We start from the raw sequence: 22,219 nt of genomic DNA on the forward strand, positions 1-22,219 counted from the left end.
TTTGCAATGCGACGGAATCACACCGAGGGTTTGGAGGGTGAATTGAGAGGATAACATCAGTACATACATCTGGGGGAAAGAGGGTTGATGTGGCGAAAAGTAGTTTGAGAATGTTTATGAGGCTGAAGATGCGCCAAAGACGGCATAGAGGACCAACTTGGAGGCGATTGCGCGCAAAGCGAACCGATTGGGCGAAATCTGGGGTATGTTCACCGCGGTAGCGCGCTTCCTCTGCCCAGGAGGAGAAGATACCTCCTGCACCCAAGCTCCAACAGAGTTTCGTCGTATCAGGATGAACATGGCCGAGCTTCCTGTAACTAACGCAAGCTACTTACACCTGCCGAATGTGTTGATTCTCTGAAAGAGCAAGTCTGCCCGAGTGTGAAGTTTCTCGGACCTAAAGAGTGCCAACCTGCCTAAAGTGATAAGTCTGTGTCTATTCACGCCGTTTACGCGAGCCGCTGCTGGCTTTGCCGCAGGTTTTCTACTACGGGAGTAAGGTAAGGTACTTAGGGGAAGCGAGGACAAGAGAAGGCGGTGGCGGCGTAAACGGCGTAAATTACCCCTCCAAACCAAGGCCCGTGTGTAAGGCAAGGTACCTCAGCAAGGCAGTGTGTCACTGCTATGTGTGTGTGAGGTCAGGCCCAAGAACCCCAGCTTTCAATCTGCCCCACATTTCCCTTGACTGGCACGTAATCTTGGCAGGTCTCCCCGTCATTGCATTCGCTGGGAGCTGAGAGACCTTGCTGTGCTTGCATTAGTTACCTTAGCTTCTTCCCCCCGCCAGCAAAAAGATACCAATCTTTCCGCAGTAGATAGGTGAGGTAGCTGAGGGAGTGGCGCTCGGTCTGGTCGTCGCGGTCAGGAAATCCAAGGGCAAAGGTACCTTACCTTGACTCAACTCCAGGCCAGGGGACCAAAGCTCAAAACAAGACACATCCGTACTACATGCGCTACTGCGGCTGCTGCTACTATCTAAGGTGCATCCGTACTTGCTCTCCACCACCGGCAACGGCAACGCGGCGTCGAGTTACGTTAGATTATCCAAGTGATAAGCCGCTGCCACCCGTAATCTATAAACTTGGTCTTCCCCCTCCCCCGCCTCGTAGGACGTTGCTCACAGCTTTCCTTCTTCTCTTTGCTCATCTTTCTTTTGCGATTGACCAATTGATACCCCCCTCTCTTCTCTCCTGCCCCTCCGATATCGCACAGAGCTCCCAAGTCGCCATCGTCTCTGTACACACACCCCAGAGAAGCCGTCTCACTCTGTTGGTGACACGGCAACTGAGAGGAGCTTCAGCACTTGACTGAAGGAGAGAACTCGTACACATTCACACACACAAAAACACATCAGACACAATGGCCCTCCTCAGAGCCTCCGCGTCCCTGGCGCGTCCTGCCGCCCGCGCGGCTCGCACACCCACCGCGCGCAGAGCATTCTGCCTCTCCGCCTCGCGCATGGCCGCCGCCCCGAGCCTGTTCGCCGGCGAGCCCTCCGGCCCGGCCCTCAAGACTGACATCCCCGGCCCCGCGTCCAAGAAGGCCACCGAGGACCTGCACAAGGTCTTTGATACCCGGAGCTTGAACATGCTCACCGACTACAAGAAGAGTTTGGGCAACTACATTGCCGACGCCGACGGCAACGTCCTCCTCGATGTGTAAGTGAAATCATGTAGAAAAAGACGGATGATAGCTATACGTGGGGTCAAAAGCTTACGAAATGTTGACAGCTACGCTCAAATCGCTTCCATCCCCCTGGGCTACAACAACCCGGCCCTCGCAAAGGTCGCCCAGACCCCCGAGATGGTCAACGCAATCATCAACCGCCCCGCCCTGGGCAACTTCCCCCCCGAAGACTGGGCCGAGGTCCTCCGCACCGGCATCCTCAAGGTGGCGCCCAAGGGTCTCGACCAGGTCTTCACCGCCATGGCCGGCTCCGACGCAAACGAGACTGCCTACAAGGCCGCCTTCATGTGGCGCCGCCAGCAGGAGCGCGGCGGCCCGGACGTCGAGTTCACCGCAGAGGAGACCTCCTCCGCCATGAACAACCAGTCCCCCGGCGCCTCCGACCTGTCCATCCTCTCCTTCAAGACGGGCTTCCACGGCCGCCTCTTCGGCTCCCTCTCCACCACCCGCTCCAAGCCCATCCACAAGCTCGACATCCCCGCCTTTGACTGGCCCCAGGCGACCTTCCCCTTGCTCAAGTACCCGCTCGAGGAGCACGTCGAGGAGAACGCCGCCGCCGAGAAGGCCGCCCTCGACGAGGTGGAGCACCTCATCAAGAACTACCACATCCCCCCCGCCGCCGTCATCGTCGAGCCCATCCAGTCCGAGGGCGGCGACAACCACGCCTCCCCCGCCTTCTTCCGCGGCCTCCGCGAGGTGACCAAGAAGCACAACGTCCTCCTCATCGTCGACGAGGTCCAGACCGGCGTCGGCGCCACCGGCAAGTTCTGGGCCCACGACCACTGGGACCTCCCCACCCCTCCCGACATGGTCACCTTCAGCAAAAAGGCCCAGACGGCAGGCTACTACTTCGGAAACCCCGAGCTGCGCCCCAACAAGCCCTACCGCCAGTTCAACACCTGGATGGGCGACCCGGCCCGCGCCATCCTCTTCCGCGCCATCGTCGACGAGATTGAGCGCCTCGACCTCGTCAACAACACCGCCCGCGTCGGCGACTACCTCTTCGGCAAGCTCGAGGGTCTGGCGAGCAAGTACCCCGGCCAATTCGCCAACCTCCGCGGAAAGGGCCAGGGCACCTTTATTGCCTTTGACAACCCGCGCCGCGACGAGTTTCTCAAGAAGGCAAAGGGTATGGGCATCAACATTGGCGGATCGGGCGAGAGCGCCGTCCGTCTGAGGCCCATGCTCATCTTCCAGGAGCACCACGCTGATATCCTCATTGAGGCCCTGGAGAAGATTGTCAAGTCTTGGTAAAATAAAGAAAAAAGTCAGTAGGCTCAAGTAAAATGGTTGAAATGTGGCTCATGTTGTCTGGGTGTTTTTTATGGAAGCATTATCTGCGATTGGGGGTTTCATCTGGTCAATATTATGATTTAGCGTATGAGTATTAGTAGTCTCTGAACAAAACAAGTTCACAAGAGGACATTTTGAAAAGAAACGATTTCTACAATAATGCCAATCCTTCATAGTTCATAGCTTTCAAGACCGGCACTTGGCGGTCCGGTTTGTGTGACTCCCGCAAGATTTGCACGCCCATCCGAGCGGAAATGAGACCATGTATCCCAGGTCCTACCATATCGTACACTTCTCTGTCATGTCCAGTCCATATACCTCGTCCCGTGGTTACACGTCTGTCTCCCCTGAACTCCTTGAACCAGATGAAAAAGGCAAATAACCACCTCACACCGCCTTGTTCTGTCCACAGCCGGCATATGCAAAATGAAATTAAAAAAAGAAAAAGTCCGACAACGCCATAAGCTCTAGAAATACACATCCATTGTACCAGACAACTGCTGCACAGGATGGGCCAAGAAGGTCTTGTACTAAGCCGTCGCTGGCAAATCAAAGGCCGTACAACGGCCATGATGAGGCTTTGCCTTTTCAGGCTGTGGTTTCGAAGGTGTAGCAGTGGATGGATGGTTTCAAATCATCATCGCACCAGGCTCGTCAAGAACTGCTAACTCGCCAGCCCTTCTTGTTGTAAGTGGCCAATATTCGAGATGGCCTTTTCCTTTTGCGAATCCGACACATTTTCGTCCTCGTTGTAGGCATCTCTGGGTATGTCATCAGATTGCTGGCGCGATGATTCACTTGGTGTTGACCGCCCAGACTCTGTCTTGGTTTGTTCGCCTGTGGAAGTGCCCTAGGGTGCGGATCAGGACTTTGAATCAACTCGCAAAACCATGTCCACTCACCAACTGTGTCCTGCCAAACGACTTTGGCCGACCTCGTCCTCGCCTTGTTGGCTCGTTGGCGGCCTCAGAAGGTGGACCGGGTGATAATCTGTACACGGCGAACTCTCCTGGTGTTGTTGGGCTTTCCCTAGCTATCGGCCGGGGCGCCGGCGCCAGAGGTGTAAGGTGCTGCGGCAGCAAAGGTCGTAGTTGTCTCGCCTTGTCCGCCCGTGATGGTCGACCTCGTTTCCGCGGGAGCGGCGCTTGCTGTTGTTGGCCGGGGCTTTGAGAGCCGTTGGTCACCCCGGCGATTTCCATGCCGGCGGGTCGCGGCTGTATGTTGGCAAGCTGCTGATTATGCAGCTGTGGAGGCGCTGGCAATAACGACGATACGGGCATCGAGCTTGAGTAGGATGCGAGGCCTTGAGTTGCTGAGGCCAAGGGTGGTAACTGCGCTGGTGGCTCCATAGGCGATGCGGCAGCCAAACGCTTTGGTGGCTGTTCGAGGAGGTCGTTCATGGACTTCCGCTTGAGGTCTGGCACCCGCATGGGACCTTGAAACATCTGCTCGGTGACCGCGAGACATTGTCCCATAGTGCGGCCTGTATGGTAAATGTCAGCATGAAACCTGGAGTTCGTCAAGGCTGACGATCCGTACCGCTGGGTAACTGCATCTTAAGCCAGTCTGGCTCGACATTGTGCGTTTTCAAAAACCCCACTAAGAGGCCAACATCTAGGCTGCTGTTCTTGATGGCTTCCGCGAGGATGAACCTCTGCCGTCGAGATGCGCGTCAGTGTCGATGGTCCGTAACTGGATGAAGACCTGCTGCTTACCTTTTCCTCCTCTGTAAAGGAGTAAGCCATCGCGAGAAGGGCTGGTAACTACCCGTACGGTTTTCATAAAAGAGAGAGATCTTGGACCGTAGAGGAGACGAGATAGGCATCTGCGACGCGGGGTTCTAACAAACGAGCGGATCGGCTATGCTAGCCGGTGGTGACGGGCGAAGAGTTACTGGGTAAACAAATATGGCAAGAGACAGGACGCAAAGCGCGCGTCCGGTGTCGACAGAGCCGGCACCGTCGACTAGAAGAGTCCTGTGACCAAGTAATCAACCTATATGGAAGGCAAGCGCGGCGGCGGAGAACAAAAGCTCGCGGCAAAGACGGAGAATAAGCGACGCCAGTATTCCTCTGGCACCGTTAGAAGAGAACGTCGACGGCTGCGTCTATAAAGACGAGACGCAATGAGAAGACAGAAACAGCCGGTGAAGAGGGAAGCGATCAGGCCGGCGCAAGCGCGCGTTCTCGACCTGAAGCCACCGTGAAGAAGGCCTCGCACCACAACGAAGTTGACGGGATGTTGGACGAGGCGCAATGAGGGGGGGTAACACAGCCTGGACAGGCCGTGTAGGAGGAAGTGGAGGCTTCGATTGTTTCGTTTGCTTCTGGGACCTAGGCCACTTTGCGACGAGGGCCTGCACGGCGCGCACTCGGGGACTGGCTGGTGCGACTAGGGTCGGGGTCGCATTTATCAGGCGTGTTTTGCGCGCGAGAGAGCCTGGGGGAAACAAGCGAGACAGGTTTGCCGAGAAGTCAGTTACGCGTTAGGCCTGTCTGGGAGACCTTCCAGGGTACTGGTTCTGTTGAATTCTGGTATCCGAATGGTAAGTTGGTCCGGCTGCTCGCAGCAAGGTTTAAAGGTCGGAGAGTTGCAAGGTGTTAGTTCTAGTAGTTAGCCTCGACTCGAACGGCGGGCGAGGCGGGCACTGTTTGTGTTGAGATCCGTGATGACGAGAGGGGAGTGTATTCTGGTCAGTCGTGATTTCTGGGAAACCTTTCGAGGCAACGATATCATGCGCAAAATGGATTAACGATTCGTATCTCCCAAAGTGCCTTTGCCTTGTTGGATGACCCTAGTGTAGAGTTGCAGTGTCCGAGCGAGGGTGGCTGGGGAATGCCCGCAGATCTGTCGACTGATGGCGATGACTGTCAAAAAGACGGCAGGCTGCGGCTCATTCATTAGGGCCCCGTCTGGAATGAGCAAAGCCTAGACCGGCGGGGAGGAGTGCCTGCTTAGGTGACGAAGTCGAAGCCGAGATGGAGTGCAGAAGATCGAATAGGAACACAGGCCGATTTAGCGTTTCCGGGAGAATTGTCAAGGCCGCTTCGTCTTGGACGGTAAACCAACTCTTTCTCGCTCGCCAACCGTTGATGATGGACTATCGCTGCACCGCCAATCTAGTCGGAAGTTGACGCTAGACAGTGCGCACACAGAGAGAGAGAGGGAGGTGGGTTGAGTTGGTGGGTGGTATGGATGCTGAAAGTTGGCGCAAGCTGCTTGTAGGTGCATACGAACAGTCGAGAATCCAGAGGCTAGAATCAGGTTGAGAGCGCAACGACAAAGTGGTGGTGTGGTGTGGTGTGGTGTGGGAGTGATGAGGATGTTTGACTGGCGTTGTAGTCATCGTCCGCATCGGCTGCTCTTTGGGTGCGTCTTTGTCCATGTCAGGATGTCGTTGAGAAGCTCCTGTCTGCTTTTGTCATTGTCGCCGTCGCCGTCGCTGCCGCTGAATGCCTCTCGAAATCCTATACTACCCTATCTCGTCAGGGTTTCCCGTCCCTGGGCTGAGCTGTCTCTTGCGGCTGGCTTCTTTCGTCTTCCCCGGCAGTGGCTTTATTCCACGCGCCTCTCGCGCCTCCGATTCCGTCGCCGCTTTCTTGCTTTTTTGTCGGCAACCAACCGCATCCTTCTTGGCCATTTTCCCTGCGCATGTCTCACCAGTCCCCCAAAGTGGAAGAGGGTCCATTTGGTTGGCCGACAGGCACACCAAGACGGCCTCAACTGGGCCTCTTTCGATCGCATTCGAGTTCGAGAACGGGGTCCGTCTCTCGTAATAGCTCGCAGGTTGATTCTCACTGGAGGCATCCGTAGCTACCCATCATATCACATATGACTGCATACGCTGTAGCTGTAGCTGTGCGCTGCGTTGCGTTGTGGGCTCTCCTCTTCCCTATGGTCGGTCTCCGATATGCAATCGACAGAGCATCCATCCCTGTCTCCCGCCCGTCCTGCACACATGCTTCGCTGCAGCACGGTCCCTCTGTCATGGTGCTAGTGGCCTAGCACTGGGCTGAGATGAGCCAGATGCAGGAGCGGTTCTCTGCGGAATGGGAGAGCAGCGTGCAGATGTACAAGTAGATGCAGTGCGATTCAAGACTCTCCCTGGAGGTTGCGTCCGCTGGCCAATCCGGTGGATCGACATGGAGCGCCTGACTCTGGGTCGCTGCCACTTGCAGGACGTCATTGTCGTGGTGTTGGCCGAAAGCATGATACTCCCTGCTTGGTCATAATAAGAGACGTAAGCTTAAATGAGAAATAAAGTCGACCGTGAGGATATTCGTCAGCACTAGCCAACAGTTGTGATTATGTCTGCGAGTGTTGAGGTCAAGATAGAGAAATAAGTACCGTAGGAAACGTCGCTGCCATCGCCAGCGACTGACTTCAGTCCAGCGTGTATTCGATTCGGCGCCACGAGGAAGGTGTGCTTGAATTGGGATGCGCCGGCCCCTCCTTCCCTTCCCCACCAACTAGGTTCGGCGAGTGTTCCGTCAGCAGGCGCCGCTTCTCGTCGTTCCTTCCCATCTCCATCTCAAAGGCCGGCAGTGCGTCATCCCATTCTCCCCTCACAAAATGCGCGCCGTTTGCCCCCAACATTGGAACATCAGACGTCCTTTTTGACGACAAAGACAGCAAAGGAAAAAAAAATAAAAAAAAATAGATCGACGTACGACCGAATAAGGATATCTGGGCATCCTAGTGCCCGCGACAAAGTGGCAGTTCATCGCCCTCATTGGCCGCAGCACACTCAGGCCCAGTCCTATGCCACCTCTGGCAGGAAACCACTGGATTCCCTTTACGCCAATCATGGACCAAAACCGGCATCCGAGCCAGCACAGGGCACGGGTTCGTCACATCGTTCCGCTGTCAGAGAGCCGCAGCAAAAGGCAGCGCCGCATCTCAGTGGGCAATGGACTGAGGGCTGAATTTCCCTCCCGCCGATTGCTGCGTGCGGCGCCGCGGCCCAATCTGTGACCCCAAGGCAAAGAATGTCGATGTATCCGTGGTGGGGCTGAATCAGCAAAAATCCCAAGATGCTTCACAACTTGCGCTCGATAACGATAACGACAATGACAACAATGATGAGGTCAGGTCGAATATGAGTCGGATTGGACGGGTCGACGGATTGGATTTCACTTTACTGGGTCGCTGCGTTCGTCCACCGCCTCTTTATACCTACTGCCCACCTTGGCCACTTCATCCGGCTTCAGCGACGTCTTTGCTGCACAATGAGCTGGCATCCTCCCACTGGAAGGCCCCACCCATGTACAACGCGTCCATGTAAATGGCTCCGCCGTTTCCAGATGGCAGCAAACTACCTAGGTCGGCTGTCACTAGCAGTCGAGCATGCCCGAAGCTGGGTACGGCCACTACATGCTGGCTCTTCCATGCAACGGCATCGTTGCCACACAGTGAGGTCTGCATCACATCGCTGGGTTTCGTGCATCATGTTGCTTCAAACTACCCTTACCCTTTAGCTCCTGCTCACATCTTCTCGGCAGCTCATAATCGGTACGCTAGCAACTCGTCGGGCTGCGCAGGTTGTAGTCGACTAGTTGACTATCGGATGAACATGGTTCAGTGGCAATGTTCTTCTATGGAGACGGCCTGGGTGGCTCGACTGTAGGTCCAAGTCGTCGATTCTGGGTCTCCTCCAAGATACATTTTGACTGAATTTGGCTGATGCTCGATACCACATGGTGGTAGTATTAGCAGTAGAGGCGAATGAATATCTAGCGACTCACCGTCTCCGCATACCACTTGGTGCAGATAAGCCTCCGACCTAATCTGGTACTCTCAATGCTCAGGGGTGTTCCTTATGTGGGATATAACAGAGACCAGCTGCAAAGTGTCGGTGAGGAATAACCCAAAACTGAGTTTCCTGCTTGTAATGAACCCCAGCTTACGCATAAAATTGCCGATTGGTGCGCCTTTTCCGACCATACCGTCTCTCACCTTTGCCTTCTTTCATGTTTGTGTGGTTTTTACATTCTTTGGGCTGTATTTTGGGAAGATATCAAACTCTTTATGGCGGGTTTCCAACATGCGTCGGCTCGCCTACCCGCAAGGAATTGCGTTTTCCAGAGCGAGGAACAGACCTATATGCATGCAACATGTACGATTTCCAAGGTTATGAATGGGTACCGCCACTAGATATCTCTACAGGCGAGAACACAACTAACACAGTCTATATCACCTGGAGTTGGGATCGAAAAGCAAAGCTCGGTGTGCTCTTCCGGAATAGCGCGTTGGGCAATTGGGCAATCATGAATTCATTGTGGCTTCAGTGACGTGGGACTCAACGAGAGAACTTGAAGCATCCCGTTCGTAAGTACCGTGGTACTTCGTACCGGCTGGGGTCATATGGTGGGGTTTATTCAGACGCAGCCATTGGGCAGATCTCCCGCATGCTATTCCTGGGGAAGTTGCGATCGAATTTCAAAAGGCCAGGCCTCGGGGCTCGGCGGTAGATATGATCCGAACAATTTGCACCACCGGTCGGATCGGGGTGCTGGCCGTGATTGACAATGGCTTACAGCTGTTGGCGGTGCTCCCAGGCTCAACCACAGGGAAGTGGCTAGGCTCTTAGACCCCAAGCCCAAGCGCGACGAGCTGAGTGGCTGCGCACCTTCGGAAACTGGTGCTGTGAGATAATCCTCGCCAGTGTCCGCCGTCCTTTGCGACTTCGTTCTGGATTCACTACAACTTTTTTTTTCCTTCTCCGGGCGCTCTGTCGGCCAAACCAACAGCCCTTCTCTGGCACATCATATATCACGCAGGAATTCAACAGCCCCAATTGTATCTCCGGCACGTCGAGCGACTGTTTGCAATGCCGAGAATCTCTGGCTCCAACTAGTAATCGCTTCACCACCCAACGCGCCGTCGCCGCCTCTCGCAACTCGTCCCCCCCGTTTTCTCTCTCGCCTTCCCGTTCCTTCTTTCCTTCCCCACCCAACACAACAGCTCTTGCCCCTACATGCGCACCGACTTGGCTAAATCGCAAATTGCTCATTTTCCACCTCTCGATTTTTCTCTGAGCATCCGTCGCTGCTCGAGGCTTTGGACGACACGAACCGCGAATACCGTCACACATCCCTCGTCTCGCGCGCTCGCCCTACCGAGGGTTCCCGCACTTGCTTGATGGAGGATGAAGCGCTGGCGACGGTGAAGATGGAGGAGGTAAAGATTGAGGATGGTGTCCCGCCAAATGGCGTCAACATGGAGCGAGATCCAAGCAGGACATCGGCGCAGAAGAGGAGCAACCAGGGGTCTCGCTCTGCTAGCATGTCACCCAGTGAGGGCATGGTCAACAGCGAAGGCATCTCGACGCCAGGAGGCACGCAGCGACCGAAACTGTCACGCAAAGCATCGCAGAAGCCCGTCAAGCGCGAGTCGCCTCTATTCCACGATTTGCCAGACGTCACGGAGCAATCGTGCAGTACCTTCCAAGTCATACCCGATTGTCTGTATGGATCCAAGCACATGGGCTCGACCGACAACGATGCCCTCGATTGCGACTGCCGTTCTGAGTGGCGTAAGTTTCCCCGCCCTCCCTCGCTGCTGTGTGAAATCATCGCGAGCCCACTCCTCTAACTGAAATTCGCCTGTCTGCAGATGAAGGAAAAAATTTATCGTGCGGCGAAGACTCCGACTGCATCAACAGGGCGACAAAGATGGAGTGCCTCGCTGGCGCCGGCAACTGTGGTGATGGCTGCCAAAATCAGAGATTTCAGCGGAAGCAGTTCGCCGATGTTTCAGTGATCAAGACGGAGAAGAAGGGCTTCGGCCTCCGCGCCAACGTTGATATGCAGGCTAACGACTTCATTTTCGAGTACATTGGCGAGGTCATCAACGAGCCAACCTTTCGACGACGGATGATACAGTACGACGACGAAGGCATCAAGCATTTTTACTTCATGTCGCTGACCAAGCACGAATTCGTTGATGCGACAAAGAAGGGCAACCTGGGGCGCTTTTGCAACCACTCATGCAACCCGAATTGCTACGTCGACAAATGGGTCGTCGGAGAGAAGCTGCGCATGGGCATTTTCTCCTCACGCAAAATCAAAGCCGGTGAGGAGTTGGTGTTCAACTACAATGTTGACCGCTATGGGGCCGACCCCCAACCCTGCTACTGTGGCGAGTCGAATTGCACTGGATTCATTGGTGGCAAGACCCAAACCGAGCGGGCGACCAAGTTGCCCCTTACTACAGTGGAGGCGCTCGGCATTGACGACGGTGATGCCTGGGACACAGCGGTGGCCAAGAAGCCGCGCAAAAAGAAGCCTGAGGAAGACGACGAGGAGTACGTTAACAGCGTGCAGGCTAGAAGCCTCGATGATGATGATGCGCGCAAGGTCATGGCGACTCTGATGCAGTGCAAGGAGAAATGGATTGCTGTCAAGCTGTTGCAGCGCATTCAGCAGTGTGAGGATGAGCGGGTCATCCACTCCGTCATGCGCATGCATGCCTACCAAATTCTCAAGACAACGCTCAACACCTTTATCGACGACCACAACGTCGTTCTCCAAGCTCTCGATATTCTCGACAAGTTTCCGCGACTGACCCGAAACAAGATTGAGGGCTCAAAGATTGAAGCCACCATTGGTGTACTCACTCAGTCAGAACATGAGGAGGTCAGCGCGAAATCGAAGAAGCTGTTGGACGAGTGGTCCAAATTGGAGCTGGGTTACCGCATCGGGAAGCGAAAGTTTGACCCCAACACATCTGCCACGAACTCCTTCCAAGAGAGGCGCAACATGGATCGTGAAGAGGATGTGACTGCGAAATCGACTCTTGACCCCCTTCAGAATGTCGAAATTCCCAAAGGACCTCGGAGCAACATTCCTCAACGCAACACACATTTCTTCAATGGCCCTCCACGCCAACGAAGACACCAAAACTTCAACGGTCATGGAGCATTACCACTCGGATGGTTTACAGCGACGGATCAGCGTGGGAACACGTACTTCTACAGCAAGAGTGGTGCTACGACCTGGCAACGTCCCACCAAGCCCGCTGACGCTCAAAAGGCGACGCCCAAGGCGTTGCAAGAGCAGCAGCTGCTTAAGAACATTATCGACCAAGTCACCAAGGAGCAAACCCCCAGACCTTCGGCATCACAGACACCTCAACGCGCAGAGACTCCCGTTCAGGAGAATAAGCAGGAAAAGTGGCGCTCTCTTAGCATCGACAAACAGATGAAGATCTATGAGAACACGGTATGTATAACTTCGTTTGAGCTCCTAGTCACATGCTAATGTTCTCTGCAGCTCTTCCCCCACGTCAAGTATGTAGTCGATAAGTACAGACACAAGCTTCCCAAGGACGATCTAAAGCGACTCGGCAAGGATGTCTGCAAGAAACTTGTCTCCTCCGACTACAAGCGCAATCGGATCCAAGACCCCACGACTCCACTTGATCAGAAGCAGGCTAGAAAAGTCAAGGCGTACGTGAAGGACTTCTTGGACAAGGCTATTGTGAAGTTCAGACATCTCGAGAAGGAGAAGGCGATTCCCGAAGGCGACATAAAAAAGTCAAAGGACCCTGCCACTTCGACCAACGAGGAGATTGATTCACCAGCCGACGAAGTTGTGCTGTCCGACAATGAGGACGGCGGATCGGTGGGTAGTCCTGAGCGCAAACGCAAGCGTGAGGAGGAGGCAGCTGAGTCCCGAACCCTGACTCCCTCAGACGAACCATCTGTGAAGCGTCTGAGAGAGTTTGACGCGGATGGTGCAACACCACCGCCTCCACCCCCGCCGCCTCCTGCTGATCCGGCACCTACTGCTACCCCTGAGGAGCCGCTGTCAGAAGAACAAAGGGCTCTGAAGGAGCAGGAGGAGGCTCTCATGCGAGAGAACGAGGAGTCTGAACGCCTGGAAGAAGAAGAGCTTACCAAAGCTATGGATATTGGAAGCACCCTGAATGGTCACCCTCCGGTAAATGGGGTAGGAGCTGTCGATGAGTCCGCCATTGCCAACACCGGCAATGAAGTGGCTCGGCAGCAAGAGGTTATGGGTCACTAGACAAAGCCACGACACAACGCCTACCTCAGGCTTGGGACGTTGTCCTTGGAAGCTAGGGATACCCAGATTGTGCGACTTTCCAACGGAGGTGGGGCGTCAACTAAGTGAACAAGCCGAAGTGAAGGGAACTCTCTCGGCCTTGTATGTATAAGCAGGCATGTTGCATTTTTCTCGTTCTGGAAGGGAACCAGCAGACCCCCACCCAAACAAAACAAAGGATCTCTCAGATACTTTGGTTTTTGTTTAGGGTGTTTTGTTACGATTATAATGTGGATATTTTCGGTCATGGACAAGAAAAAAGAACTGGTCGTGGCCAAGTGAAAAAGCTGTACCTAGGCCATTGTGTCGATTTTTTTTCTTCTTTCTTTTTTTCTTCACCGACACCAAGCCTATGTTGGCTTTTGGGTGGAGTGGGAAGTATGGGAATAGGGCAGCATGGCATCATCCCCGATGGCGGGCGGGCATTGGGTTCTTTTTTTTTTCCCCCAACGAGATTTGGGCACCGTGACGACAAAAAGTCATATCAGGCAATTGGCGTTTTTGTACAAAAGGAAAAAAGGCAGCTAAGAAACATAACTTGAACTAGTAGTAATGGATGTGAATGGAGACCTCGACATTGAAGAATCACGTTTTCTAGTGTATGTTGCAAAGTGACATCTATTCACATTGAGGTCAGGAAAGATGGGGGGCATAAAATGGATATGAACATCAAAGTTATTGCTATTTACCCTTTCTCTCCCTTTGATTCAGAGTGCCTCGAGGCTTCCATTTTGCTTTTATAAACCAGATAACTTTTCCCCCTATTCTCGAAGACCGACTTGACCATCCCATGATGAACGCCACGCCATATATGCCAAGTGCGAGATGCCAATGGGCGACGTAGTAGGCCCAAAACCATATATCCTCTCCTTCTGGACTTGGGCTTGCGCCTCTCTACCCAAGGGGGTTTAATCCTCACCGTCCTGAGGATCCAAGGGGAGTCGAGGTGGGTGAGAAACAAAAGCGAATCCCCAAATGTTGAGTTGCCTGTGGCTTTATATAGGGCCACCAAATTGGAACTCTCCTTCTCTGCCGATCCCAGGCATCCACCTTCCTCCACTAGGCCAGATACACTTCAGACGCTGCTCATGCCTTCCTTCTGCACTTTCATCACGCCTGAAGCGATTCGTCCACGGTCTCTCTCTACTGCCAGACAAAAGGTAGTCAGTTCCTCCTCTGATCTTCCATTCTCAGTCGATTACTGCCCGACCCATCCCCCCGTATCATCAAAGGGCTCCTCCATCTCCACCTCAGAAACCTCATCCTCACTATCACTCTCCTCCCCACCGCGCTTCCTCTTCTTCTTCTGGGAGGGCTGCACCTCGGGCGCCTCGTCCTTGCGCATAAACACAAAACTCCGCGCCGCCCTCTCCTCCCCCTTCCACGCCGCCCCGCTCGCCTCCCCCGTCTTCTTCTCCCGTATCACACCCGCCGTCCGCGCGTGCTTGTAACCCGGGTACGCGCGGGAATGAAACTTGAAGCTCTCCAGCGCCTGTAAGCCCGCGTGGCGGCCGAGATCCTTAACGTTCCAAAGCGTGTAGGGGTCGCCCTCGAATAGGGTCACGACGATGGTGCCCTTGGGCGCCAGGCTGGGGAGGGCCGAGGTGAAGAAGGCGACGAGGAGCTCCTGGTTGTAGCGGACTTGACGGTTGCGGTCGGTGGATTTGCCGCCGACGTGGGGGAAGTTGAAGAGGATGCGGTTGAAGATGCCCGTCTTTGTCGGGGCCGACATGTGGAAGCCGCGGTGGTTCGGGGCAGATTTGCGGGTGAAGGGTTTCATGGAGCGGGCGTCGATGTTGTAGAGGACCCTATTGTTGTTCTGGACGGGGGGTTTGTATTTCTCATCATCGTCTTCGTCGATTTCCTCCTCCTCCTCTTCCTCTTCTGCTTCTGGTGACTCGGCCTCGGTGGGTTCCTTGCCGTCGTTCCCGTCGTTCTCGGCGTCGTCCTCGGCATCGCCCTCGCCCTCGCTCTTTGCTGCTTTTGACTTGGTAGGTTTTGTGGTAGCGGCGGTCCCGTTGATCTGCGCAATGTTCTCCGCGGCCTGGGGGTACTTCTCCAGCAGCTCCCGCTCGTTCTTTTCGAGGACCGTCGCAGTCAGGTTACGGCAGCCATGGTGTGTTGCAAGACTCGCTGCGAAGCTGAGGTCGCCCTCGCCGATCAGCAGGATGGCGTCTTCCTTGGAGAACGGTATCACAGGCTCCTGGTTCTGGTGGTACTGCTGTTGCGCCTTCTTCTTCTTGGCGTCGCTCTCGAGGGCTTGGGCGCTCTTTGGGTTCTTCTTCTTGTTGTTGTTCTTGCCATTGTTGTTTTGCGGTGCGCCTCCCGTCTTCTTCTTCACCGTGTCCACGAAGTGACTCTTGTGGTTTATCGACCCGAGCTTCCGCTTCTTGGCCATGATGGGTGAGGGGTTGTGAGAGAAAGGCTGGTGGCTCGGCAGGGGAGGTATGCGGCGCAATGGGTGGCCGGGTTCACGGTCCGGGCCGTTTCTTGGTGTTCGTGGACTAGGTTAGGTTTTTCGAGGTGACGTCCGGCGTACGGCGTGTATCGCGGTGCAAAGTGGGATGTGGTGGTCGGCGGCGGTGCTGTTGCTACCCGTGTCGGCGCCGGGGGGTGGGAAGGGTGTGTGAGGTATGTACCCCACGCTCTGGTTGTACCGCGAGCGAGAAACTTTTTTTTTTGGCCCTGCTCTTCCCGGGGCTCTCTTTCTGCCGTATCTTTTGACTTTTTTGCGACGCTACGGCGGTGAGCACACATGGCGCTCTCCGGCGGCTCGGGAATAGACGAGGTTCAGCCGTGGAACGCTTCGGTTTTTTTTCAAGCTCGTCAAGTGTCAGTGGCCTCCTTAGAGACCGACCCCTAGTACGGGGGAGTGGATTGGGCGACACCGAGTTATGGATAACCACAGGGGGGGCTGATGAGAAAGAGGGCGGCGGGAGACGGGACCTGAGAAGGTATCCGGTACATTTGGTGCGCGGGAGGAAGAGTGTGCTGTTCAGGCGCCAGGGGACTCGTGGGCCATGCGCACCCCGGGCGTGCGCCGTGAGATGGATCTTCAAGTTTACAGGTGCTGCAGGGAGGAGCGGGCGAGGAGCTGACTGCCTCGGATCTATCGAACTTGGAAGACACCTCGTCGTACTTCATGGCAGTATTGCTCTTGATAGCACTGAGGGCTGGCCCGGACCCATCTCTGTGCGATCTATTGAACTCATTGCTTTTGGGTGCATGTTTTGGGGTGAGGTGTCTGATGGTGGTTGTTGTTGTTCGTCCCTTCTTCTTAGCGTGGCCCTTATTAGCTAAGTGGGCCGATACTTGGATGAATGAGGCTTACCTGGCACTCCCGAACCTTGAGCAACTGGCGGCTTGCTGTGTACGGAGTACGAATAGTAGGTATCGCAGACGTAAGGGAGGCGAGCATGCCAGTACTATGACTGTGTACAACCCTCCAGAAGAGGATTACTATCATTTGCTGGTCGCCATAAGATCGTGGGTAACGGAGCGCGTATAGAACAACCGCGTGCTTGCTTCAATATCTACGTAATTGAATTTCGTTTATTGTTGCATCATGCCCAGAACACTCGTCGGTGAGCCAGCCATACCAGCCACAGAACAACAACACAAAGCTGCACCTCAACGGGTCCTGGAAAAGAACTTGCAGCCGTCCGGCTGGAGCTCGGGATCTGGTTCAACAACAGGCCCACCCGGACGGGACCAGGACCTGTAAAAGTCGCCCCGTCCGACAGGCTGTCCGACTCGTCCGAACAGCCTGAGGTACCCGAGATTGAGGCAAAAATATCTGCTTTGCCCAGTTTGATAGAGACGACACTGCTCAGAAACAGTATGAAAAACCTATACCAATGGAATATGTGTGGAGCAAGGAAGATGAGCGTATGAAAAATACTCTTTATGTTTGTTGCGCTCTTATACAATGTCGGATGGCATTTACAAAGCGGCTTCGTCATTTCATAATATTTAGAGCCACTTGGATTGGGTCAGGCAGGAAGGAGACGCACATGGTTGATAAGGAGCAGAAGTCGGGGGCCGACCGACCCCATTGCTGTCATCTCCAGGTCGTCGTCGTGATGTCAGACGCGCTTGAGAAATGCTGATCCTGCTCAGAATGACCGACTGGACGTTTGGGAGAAGCGGACAAGAAGGCACGCCTCGGTCTATGGATATTTTTGTACGCACAGAGTAGGTAATCATGCACCTTCAGAAAAGCCAGCACACATTGGGAACACAAACGCAGAAACAGGCAGCCATATGAGCAAGGCAGGTCTTCACCGGTGCAAGCAGGTTCTATTAGTTGGGACAGTGAGACCGCAGGCATTCATCATTGCTCAAAGATGCAATTCTGGCATGCTCGCCTGTTGGCCTGCCAAGTCGCAAATGCCCGTTACGAAGACCCGAGCGAGCCAGCTCTTAGAAAAAAGGCTTACACTCAGATACGCGCAAGGCACAGAGTGAGGTACGCGGTAAAGTACGTGACAGCACCATGGACGGCCAGATGGCAGAATCGTAATGTACCGGGTACCTCTTGCCCTTTTTTGCCAACAGGGGTAGAAGGCTATTTCCGGTTGTCGGATTTTCTGGGCCTCCGGACGAATCAGGGCGCGGCAAATCGTGCCTACTCCTACCAGATCGGTGTAAGTGTGTGCAGCACAGTGCTGGGCTGGGCCTTGCCTTCCGCCTCGCTGTAGCAGGGTGGTCACGTCTGTTCCTGCCTCTGCTGCGCTCCGCCTGGTATTATTTGCAAAAGGCAGGAAGGGGAAAAAAGCGAAGCAATCTTCGTTCCACGCTCGCAATTCAACGTCTCATTCACGCTGGCTCACTCTTACAGCCATCTCTGCGCACGAGTCTCATCTTCACCCTGATCCCATTTATCCCCCTCTCAAGCTGGTCTCTCATTGAGGAATTCCGCTCGCTGCAGAGAGAGGCCAGCCGGCTGTCATTTTCTTAGCCCACACCACTACCATCCCCGTTCAACCCACACACCTTGGTCCTGTTCTCCGAACAGCCAACAACCTACAGACATCTTCAAGTCAAAGCACTTTCTTGACCCCGAGCAATCGCGCCTGCTCACATCTTTTCTGAGATTGACCGAGAATTCTTCGGCCGCTTCATATCTCAGTTTTCCAACCCGTACCGCGCCCCTTACCTAACTCTACCCATCTCACAGACGCCCCCATCTCATTACACCATACCCGCTCTCACTTTTGCCTCCACATACCCCCATTTCCCCCGTCTTCACGTCTCTTTCATGAACGGCCATCGCCATCATGTCAGACGTTGAGACACCGGAGCAGTCTTTTTCGACTCCGACGCCTCAGCTTACCCCCAAGGCCAAGGGCCGCGGTAGAGGCCGGGGCAGAAAAGCTGTCGCGCCTAAGAAGGAGCCTCCCAAACCTGTAGCCACAGCCGGCACTGGTCGACGCGGCCGCTTCAAGCAGTTCTCAGACGACAAAGTCCAGGCAAATTATGAACGGCAACGCGAGCTCAAGGCACAGTACGCGGCTCTCGCTAATGCCGTGAAGCCAGCGCTACAAGATCTGGCATCGCGCTCTATCGACACACTCACAAATGACAAGGACTACCACAAAACGGTGCCGGAATTCAAAGTCATCGAGGACAATCTCGGCGCTCGCTTTGAAAGATCCCTCCTTTACTTGGAGAACAAACTGGCGACTGCCGCCAGAACCGTCTTCAAGTCCAAACATGCCAAGCTCGGCGCCGTTCGCGATATTTTCAAGGTTCGTGAGGCCCCGACTGATATGTCATGTTTTTTTCCCTCTCCCCTGGTCTTCTGCTAACGTCACCCGCGGCATTAGAACGGAGTTGAAGATGCGGAAGACAGATTTTTGGATGCGCAGCTTCATCGCCTCAACCTTCTGGAATACCTTCATGATCATGGTCTTCCTGTTGACGTAAGTTCATTCTGTTCTTCATTCTATTTTTTTCTGCGTATCTCGGTTATTCACACTGGCCTCAGCTCGTCGATGCCGGCTGGAATTATAAGCAAATTTCGGACAAGGAAGCCCAAGAATTCGGCCTCTATGAAGTCTACGTTGACGGAGCACTCGTTCCCTATCCTCAACTCGTCGAAGGCACCGAAGCCCATGCCCTGAGACAGGCTGCTTGGGCGGAGCCACAGACGGCGAAGGAGACTTTGGCGCCGCCTTCCGCGGCAGCGACTGGAGGACGAGTCAGCAAGCGCAAAGCCAACCAACAACCAGATGGCCAGCCGGCCTCCAAGAGGTCTGCTGCCGATGTCGCGCCCGTCCGCCACATTGCTGGTATCATGTCGGCTCAGCATGCTCCCATTGAAGACGAATCGAATGAGAGCACGCCGGTACCTGAGGGTCCGTTGACCGCTGACCAGAGAGAGCCCGCCTTGCCAGCAAAGGCGTCAGAGCCAGATGAATACGGTTGCAGACAAGTCAACCGGCCGACAGCCAAGAATGGAGCGAGTATCGCGAATCGCCTCATTGTTCCTCCATCGTTCCAGTTCGACGACGACGAGATTGGATTCCGTGATTCCACCAACTCCCCTAGGCATGGAGCCACGCTCGCTAAGCGTGGAAAGTATCTCGGCAAGCCAAACTCGAACACCTGGCACTTTGATCCTCTGCTTGCTCGTTGGGATGCTAGAGACCTCGACGAAGAAGACTACGACTTGGAACTTGTCCAGAAGCACGGCACTCATCCCCGATTGGGTTGCTTCCTGCCCACGAGCAAAAATGACTCTGAGCCGCCAAAGCCAGAAGCAGAGCCGATGCATCCTACTGTTTTCCTTACTCCCTCAGGCAAGACCATCCACGCATCTCGTGTCGTCCCCGTTGCAAAGGTCGAGATTGCTCTAGCCGACAAGCCATACTCGGAAAGAATGGGTGCGATTCTCTCTTCCATCTGTGAAAAGGAAGACATCTCTCCCGAAGACATTGAGGGACCTGAGCTTAAGGCTCTTAAGGAAATCTCTGAAGAATATGCCGAGCAAAGACTCATCGCCGAGTCTATCAAGGAGTCCGAGCCCGCGAGTTTGGAGGATACGCCTGCCACTTCGCCCCTCCCTATGAACGACTCTGCCCTCAACATTGCTGGGTTGGAGGAGCTCGTCGTGGCTGCGGAAGCCGTCGAGGCGGAGTCCAAGGTCTTGGGATCTGTCGAAGAGAAGCCGGTGATCCTGCCCGCTCCGACCCCAGTCAGGCCTGCTACCCGTGCTTATGACGCTATTCGCGACATATTTGGAGGGTCCGAATCAGCTGCCGTTGAGCCTCCAGCTCCCGTCCTGGTGCCGGAGCCTATTGACACTACTGCGCTCGCAATCCTCGCAGATGCGTCTACTTCCACCTACCCTCCCCAGCCCGTCGACCTTGTCATGGCCGATGCTCCCATCAGCCAACCCATTCCAGTTGACGGTCCTCCACCTCCCCATTCCCATCATCATCACATCGACTCTGGTTATGTGGTTCAGCCCATTCCCGCTGAGTTCCGCATCCAGGCTGCACCTTCAAACGATAGTGTCGGCTGGATTGAACCACGAATCGCTTCACCAGGTGTCGACGGTCGGATTCACCAATCTATCGAAACTCCGTCGATGAGAGATCCGTACTCGAACCAATTACCCCCTGCTCGACCAGTCGAGATGTCTCAAATGAGGTCCTCGATTGACGCCACCAATGATACCCGCCGGCACTCCATGTACCACGAGCACAGCGCTCCTTCGGCCTACAACGAGCAGCACTTGCCTCATCCGCATAACCAGCAACACCTGCCGCAAGCAGACCCCATGATCGACCCGCGTCTTTACTCTGCGCCGATGGACGCGTCGGCCGCACATCATGAATATCAACAACAGGCTTACGGTCAGAGCCAGCAGGGCTACCAATTGCCCAGCATGCCTATGCAAGGAGGACCCATGGCACAAGTCTCTCCCCAGCTGCAACAATCTGGCTCCACATCTCGCATGCCATTCACGAACCCTTCTCAGGACAGGAGCTCGCCGCTTCCACCCTTGCGACCGTCCCGTGGCCGCAAGAGTGCTCCCGCTGCACCAGAGCAGGGTGTTCAGATCGAGCAACATCAAATTCAGCAGCAGCAACAGCAACAGCAGCAGCAGCAACAACAGCCGCCGCCGCCACCTTATATGAGCACCAATAGCGGCTCGTTCTACCCCCCCGGTCCACCCAGGCCATACCACAATGGATACACACAGGAGCAGCCAGGTTTGCCGCCCATGATGAGCCAGTACCCACCCTACACTGGCTCGCAACCTCCACCACCACCTTTGCAGCAGCAGCAACAGCAGCAACCGCCGCCTTATGGACATCCAGGCATGTCTCCCACTTACTCATCCATTGCCCCGGCACAAAGCCCTCCGAATCTTCAGTTCGTTCCGCAGCAACCTGGCGAACCGTCTAGAAGCCGGGCTGGAAGTGGCTCATCGACTCCAAGTGCACAAGGAAACAGCAAATACCCCAAGCTGGCCCCCGCCCCCCTGCCTGCTCACAGAGTAGGCTGGCCTCAAGGCCCTGAACTGCGAACCGTTCAGTATGACTACAAGGAAAACATCAAAGACTATGCGCCTACGGAACCCCCTCCGCGTCGCGGCCCTGTCCAAATTCGGGGATGGAACATAAACAATAATAGGATCCAGCGCCAGAAGACAGATGAGAACGGCGACGAGCGACGCGGGTCCCGCTAGGAGCAGATTCTCACGTTGCCAGAGCTGAACCCAAGTAAGGAAGGTTTAACAGGCGCGGGAGTGAAGAAGCCGGCTGTCAAGAAGCCAGCCTCTAAGAAGACAGCTGCCAGGAAGACGACTACGAAGAAGGCGGTCGCTAAGAAGACGACTGCCAATAAGCCAGGTCCCAAGACAACCTGAATGGAATCCGAGAATCGTGTCACAAGCGGATCGGAACAAGCGAAAAGAGCATGTATTTTTATCACATCACTTTGGACATTGGTCTTCCACATATGAAGATCCTTTGTTCGCGTCATCCGTATGCGGATGAAAGACACAGAGAAAGAGAGAGAGAGAGAGAGAGAGAGAGAGAGAGAGAGAGGGCTGGGCTGAAAAGCCAGGTGGAGAAGCTCATTGAATGAAATTAGAGCTAGGGCCGAGGAGCCGGGGTCAATAGTGCCTCGGCATATTTGGAATGATAATGAATACGAAA

General features: G+C 54.8%; 9 protein-coding genes across 9 annotated transcripts; 3 read left to right on the top strand and 6 right to left on the bottom strand.

The window, feature by feature from the left end:
• Positions 1-1,359: 1,359 nt before the first annotated feature.
• On the top strand, positions 1,360-2,940 carry CCOS01_02625 (4-aminobutyrate aminotransferase; the record flags this gene model as incomplete). The annotated part of the gene is made up of 2 exons (XM_060450813.1): positions 1,360-1,658; positions 1,731-2,940. The coding sequence occupies 2 exons, from the start codon at positions 1,360-1,362 to the stop codon at positions 2,938-2,940; spliced, it is 1,509 nt and encodes a 502-aa protein (XP_060319463.1).
• A 703-nt stretch (positions 2,941-3,643) lies between these two features.
• On the bottom strand, positions 3,644-4,724 carry CCOS01_02626 (uncharacterized protein; the record flags this gene model as incomplete). The annotated part of the gene is made up of 4 exons (XM_060450814.1): positions 3,644-3,829; positions 3,882-4,462; positions 4,519-4,633; positions 4,695-4,724. 4 exons carry the CDS (start codon positions 4,722-4,724, stop codon positions 3,644-3,646), a joined length of 912 nt encoding a protein of 303 aa, XP_060319464.1.
• A 2,240-nt stretch (positions 4,725-6,964) lies between these two features.
• On the bottom strand, positions 6,965-7,189 carry CCOS01_02627 (uncharacterized protein; the record flags this gene model as incomplete). Its single annotated transcript, XM_060450815.1, has 1 exon — positions 6,965-7,189. The coding sequence occupies one exon, from the start codon at positions 7,187-7,189 to the stop codon at positions 6,965-6,967; it is 225 nt and encodes a 74-aa protein (XP_060319465.1).
• A 173-nt stretch (positions 7,190-7,362) lies between these two features.
• On the bottom strand, positions 7,363-7,575 carry CCOS01_02628 (uncharacterized protein; the record flags this gene model as incomplete). The annotated part of the gene is made up of 1 exon (XM_060450816.1): positions 7,363-7,575. One exon carries the CDS (start codon positions 7,573-7,575, stop codon positions 7,363-7,365), a length of 213 nt encoding a protein of 70 aa, XP_060319466.1.
• Positions 7,576-9,519: 1,944 nt separating this feature from the next.
• CCOS01_02629 (SET domain-containing protein) lies at positions 9,520-13,007 on the top strand (the record flags this gene model as incomplete). Its single annotated transcript, XM_060450817.1, has 4 exons — positions 9,520-9,624; positions 10,018-10,513; positions 10,594-12,200; positions 12,252-13,007. Coding segments are annotated over 4 exons (2,964 nt in total), but the record flags the coding sequence as incomplete, so codon positions are not given.
• A 1,237-nt stretch (positions 13,008-14,244) lies between these two features.
• Positions 14,245-15,444, bottom strand: CCOS01_02630 (uncharacterized protein; the record flags this gene model as incomplete). The annotated part of the gene is made up of 1 exon (XM_060450818.1): positions 14,245-15,444. One exon carries the CDS (start codon positions 15,442-15,444, stop codon positions 14,245-14,247), a length of 1,200 nt encoding a protein of 399 aa, XP_060319468.1.
• Positions 15,445-15,938: 494 nt separating this feature from the next.
• On the bottom strand, positions 15,939-16,190 carry CCOS01_02631 (uncharacterized protein; the record flags this gene model as incomplete). Its single annotated transcript, XM_060450819.1, has 1 exon — positions 15,939-16,190. One exon carries the CDS (start codon positions 16,188-16,190, stop codon positions 15,939-15,941), a length of 252 nt encoding a protein of 83 aa, XP_060319469.1.
• A 419-nt stretch (positions 16,191-16,609) lies between these two features.
• CCOS01_02632 (uncharacterized protein) lies at positions 16,610-17,008 on the bottom strand (the record flags this gene model as incomplete). The annotated part of the gene is made up of 1 exon (XM_060450820.1): positions 16,610-17,008. The coding sequence occupies one exon, from the start codon at positions 17,006-17,008 to the stop codon at positions 16,610-16,612; it is 399 nt and encodes a 132-aa protein (XP_060319470.1).
• Positions 17,009-18,325: 1,317 nt separating this feature from the next.
• Positions 18,326-21,747, top strand: CCOS01_02633 (uncharacterized protein; the record flags this gene model as incomplete). The annotated part of the gene is made up of 3 exons (XM_060450821.1): positions 18,326-18,796; positions 18,875-18,970; positions 19,036-21,747. 3 exons carry the CDS (start codon positions 18,326-18,328, stop codon positions 21,745-21,747), a joined length of 3,279 nt encoding a protein of 1,092 aa, XP_060319471.1.
• Between the last annotated feature and the right edge of the window lie 472 nt (positions 21,748-22,219).

The sequence above is a fragment of the Colletotrichum costaricense genome, assembly GCF_030867565.1.
Source record: "Colletotrichum costaricense strain IMI 309622 chromosome Unknown Scaffold_2.1, whole genome shotgun sequence".
Classification (NCBI taxonomy): Eukaryota; Fungi; Ascomycota; class Sordariomycetes; order Glomerellales; family Glomerellaceae; genus Colletotrichum; species Colletotrichum costaricense.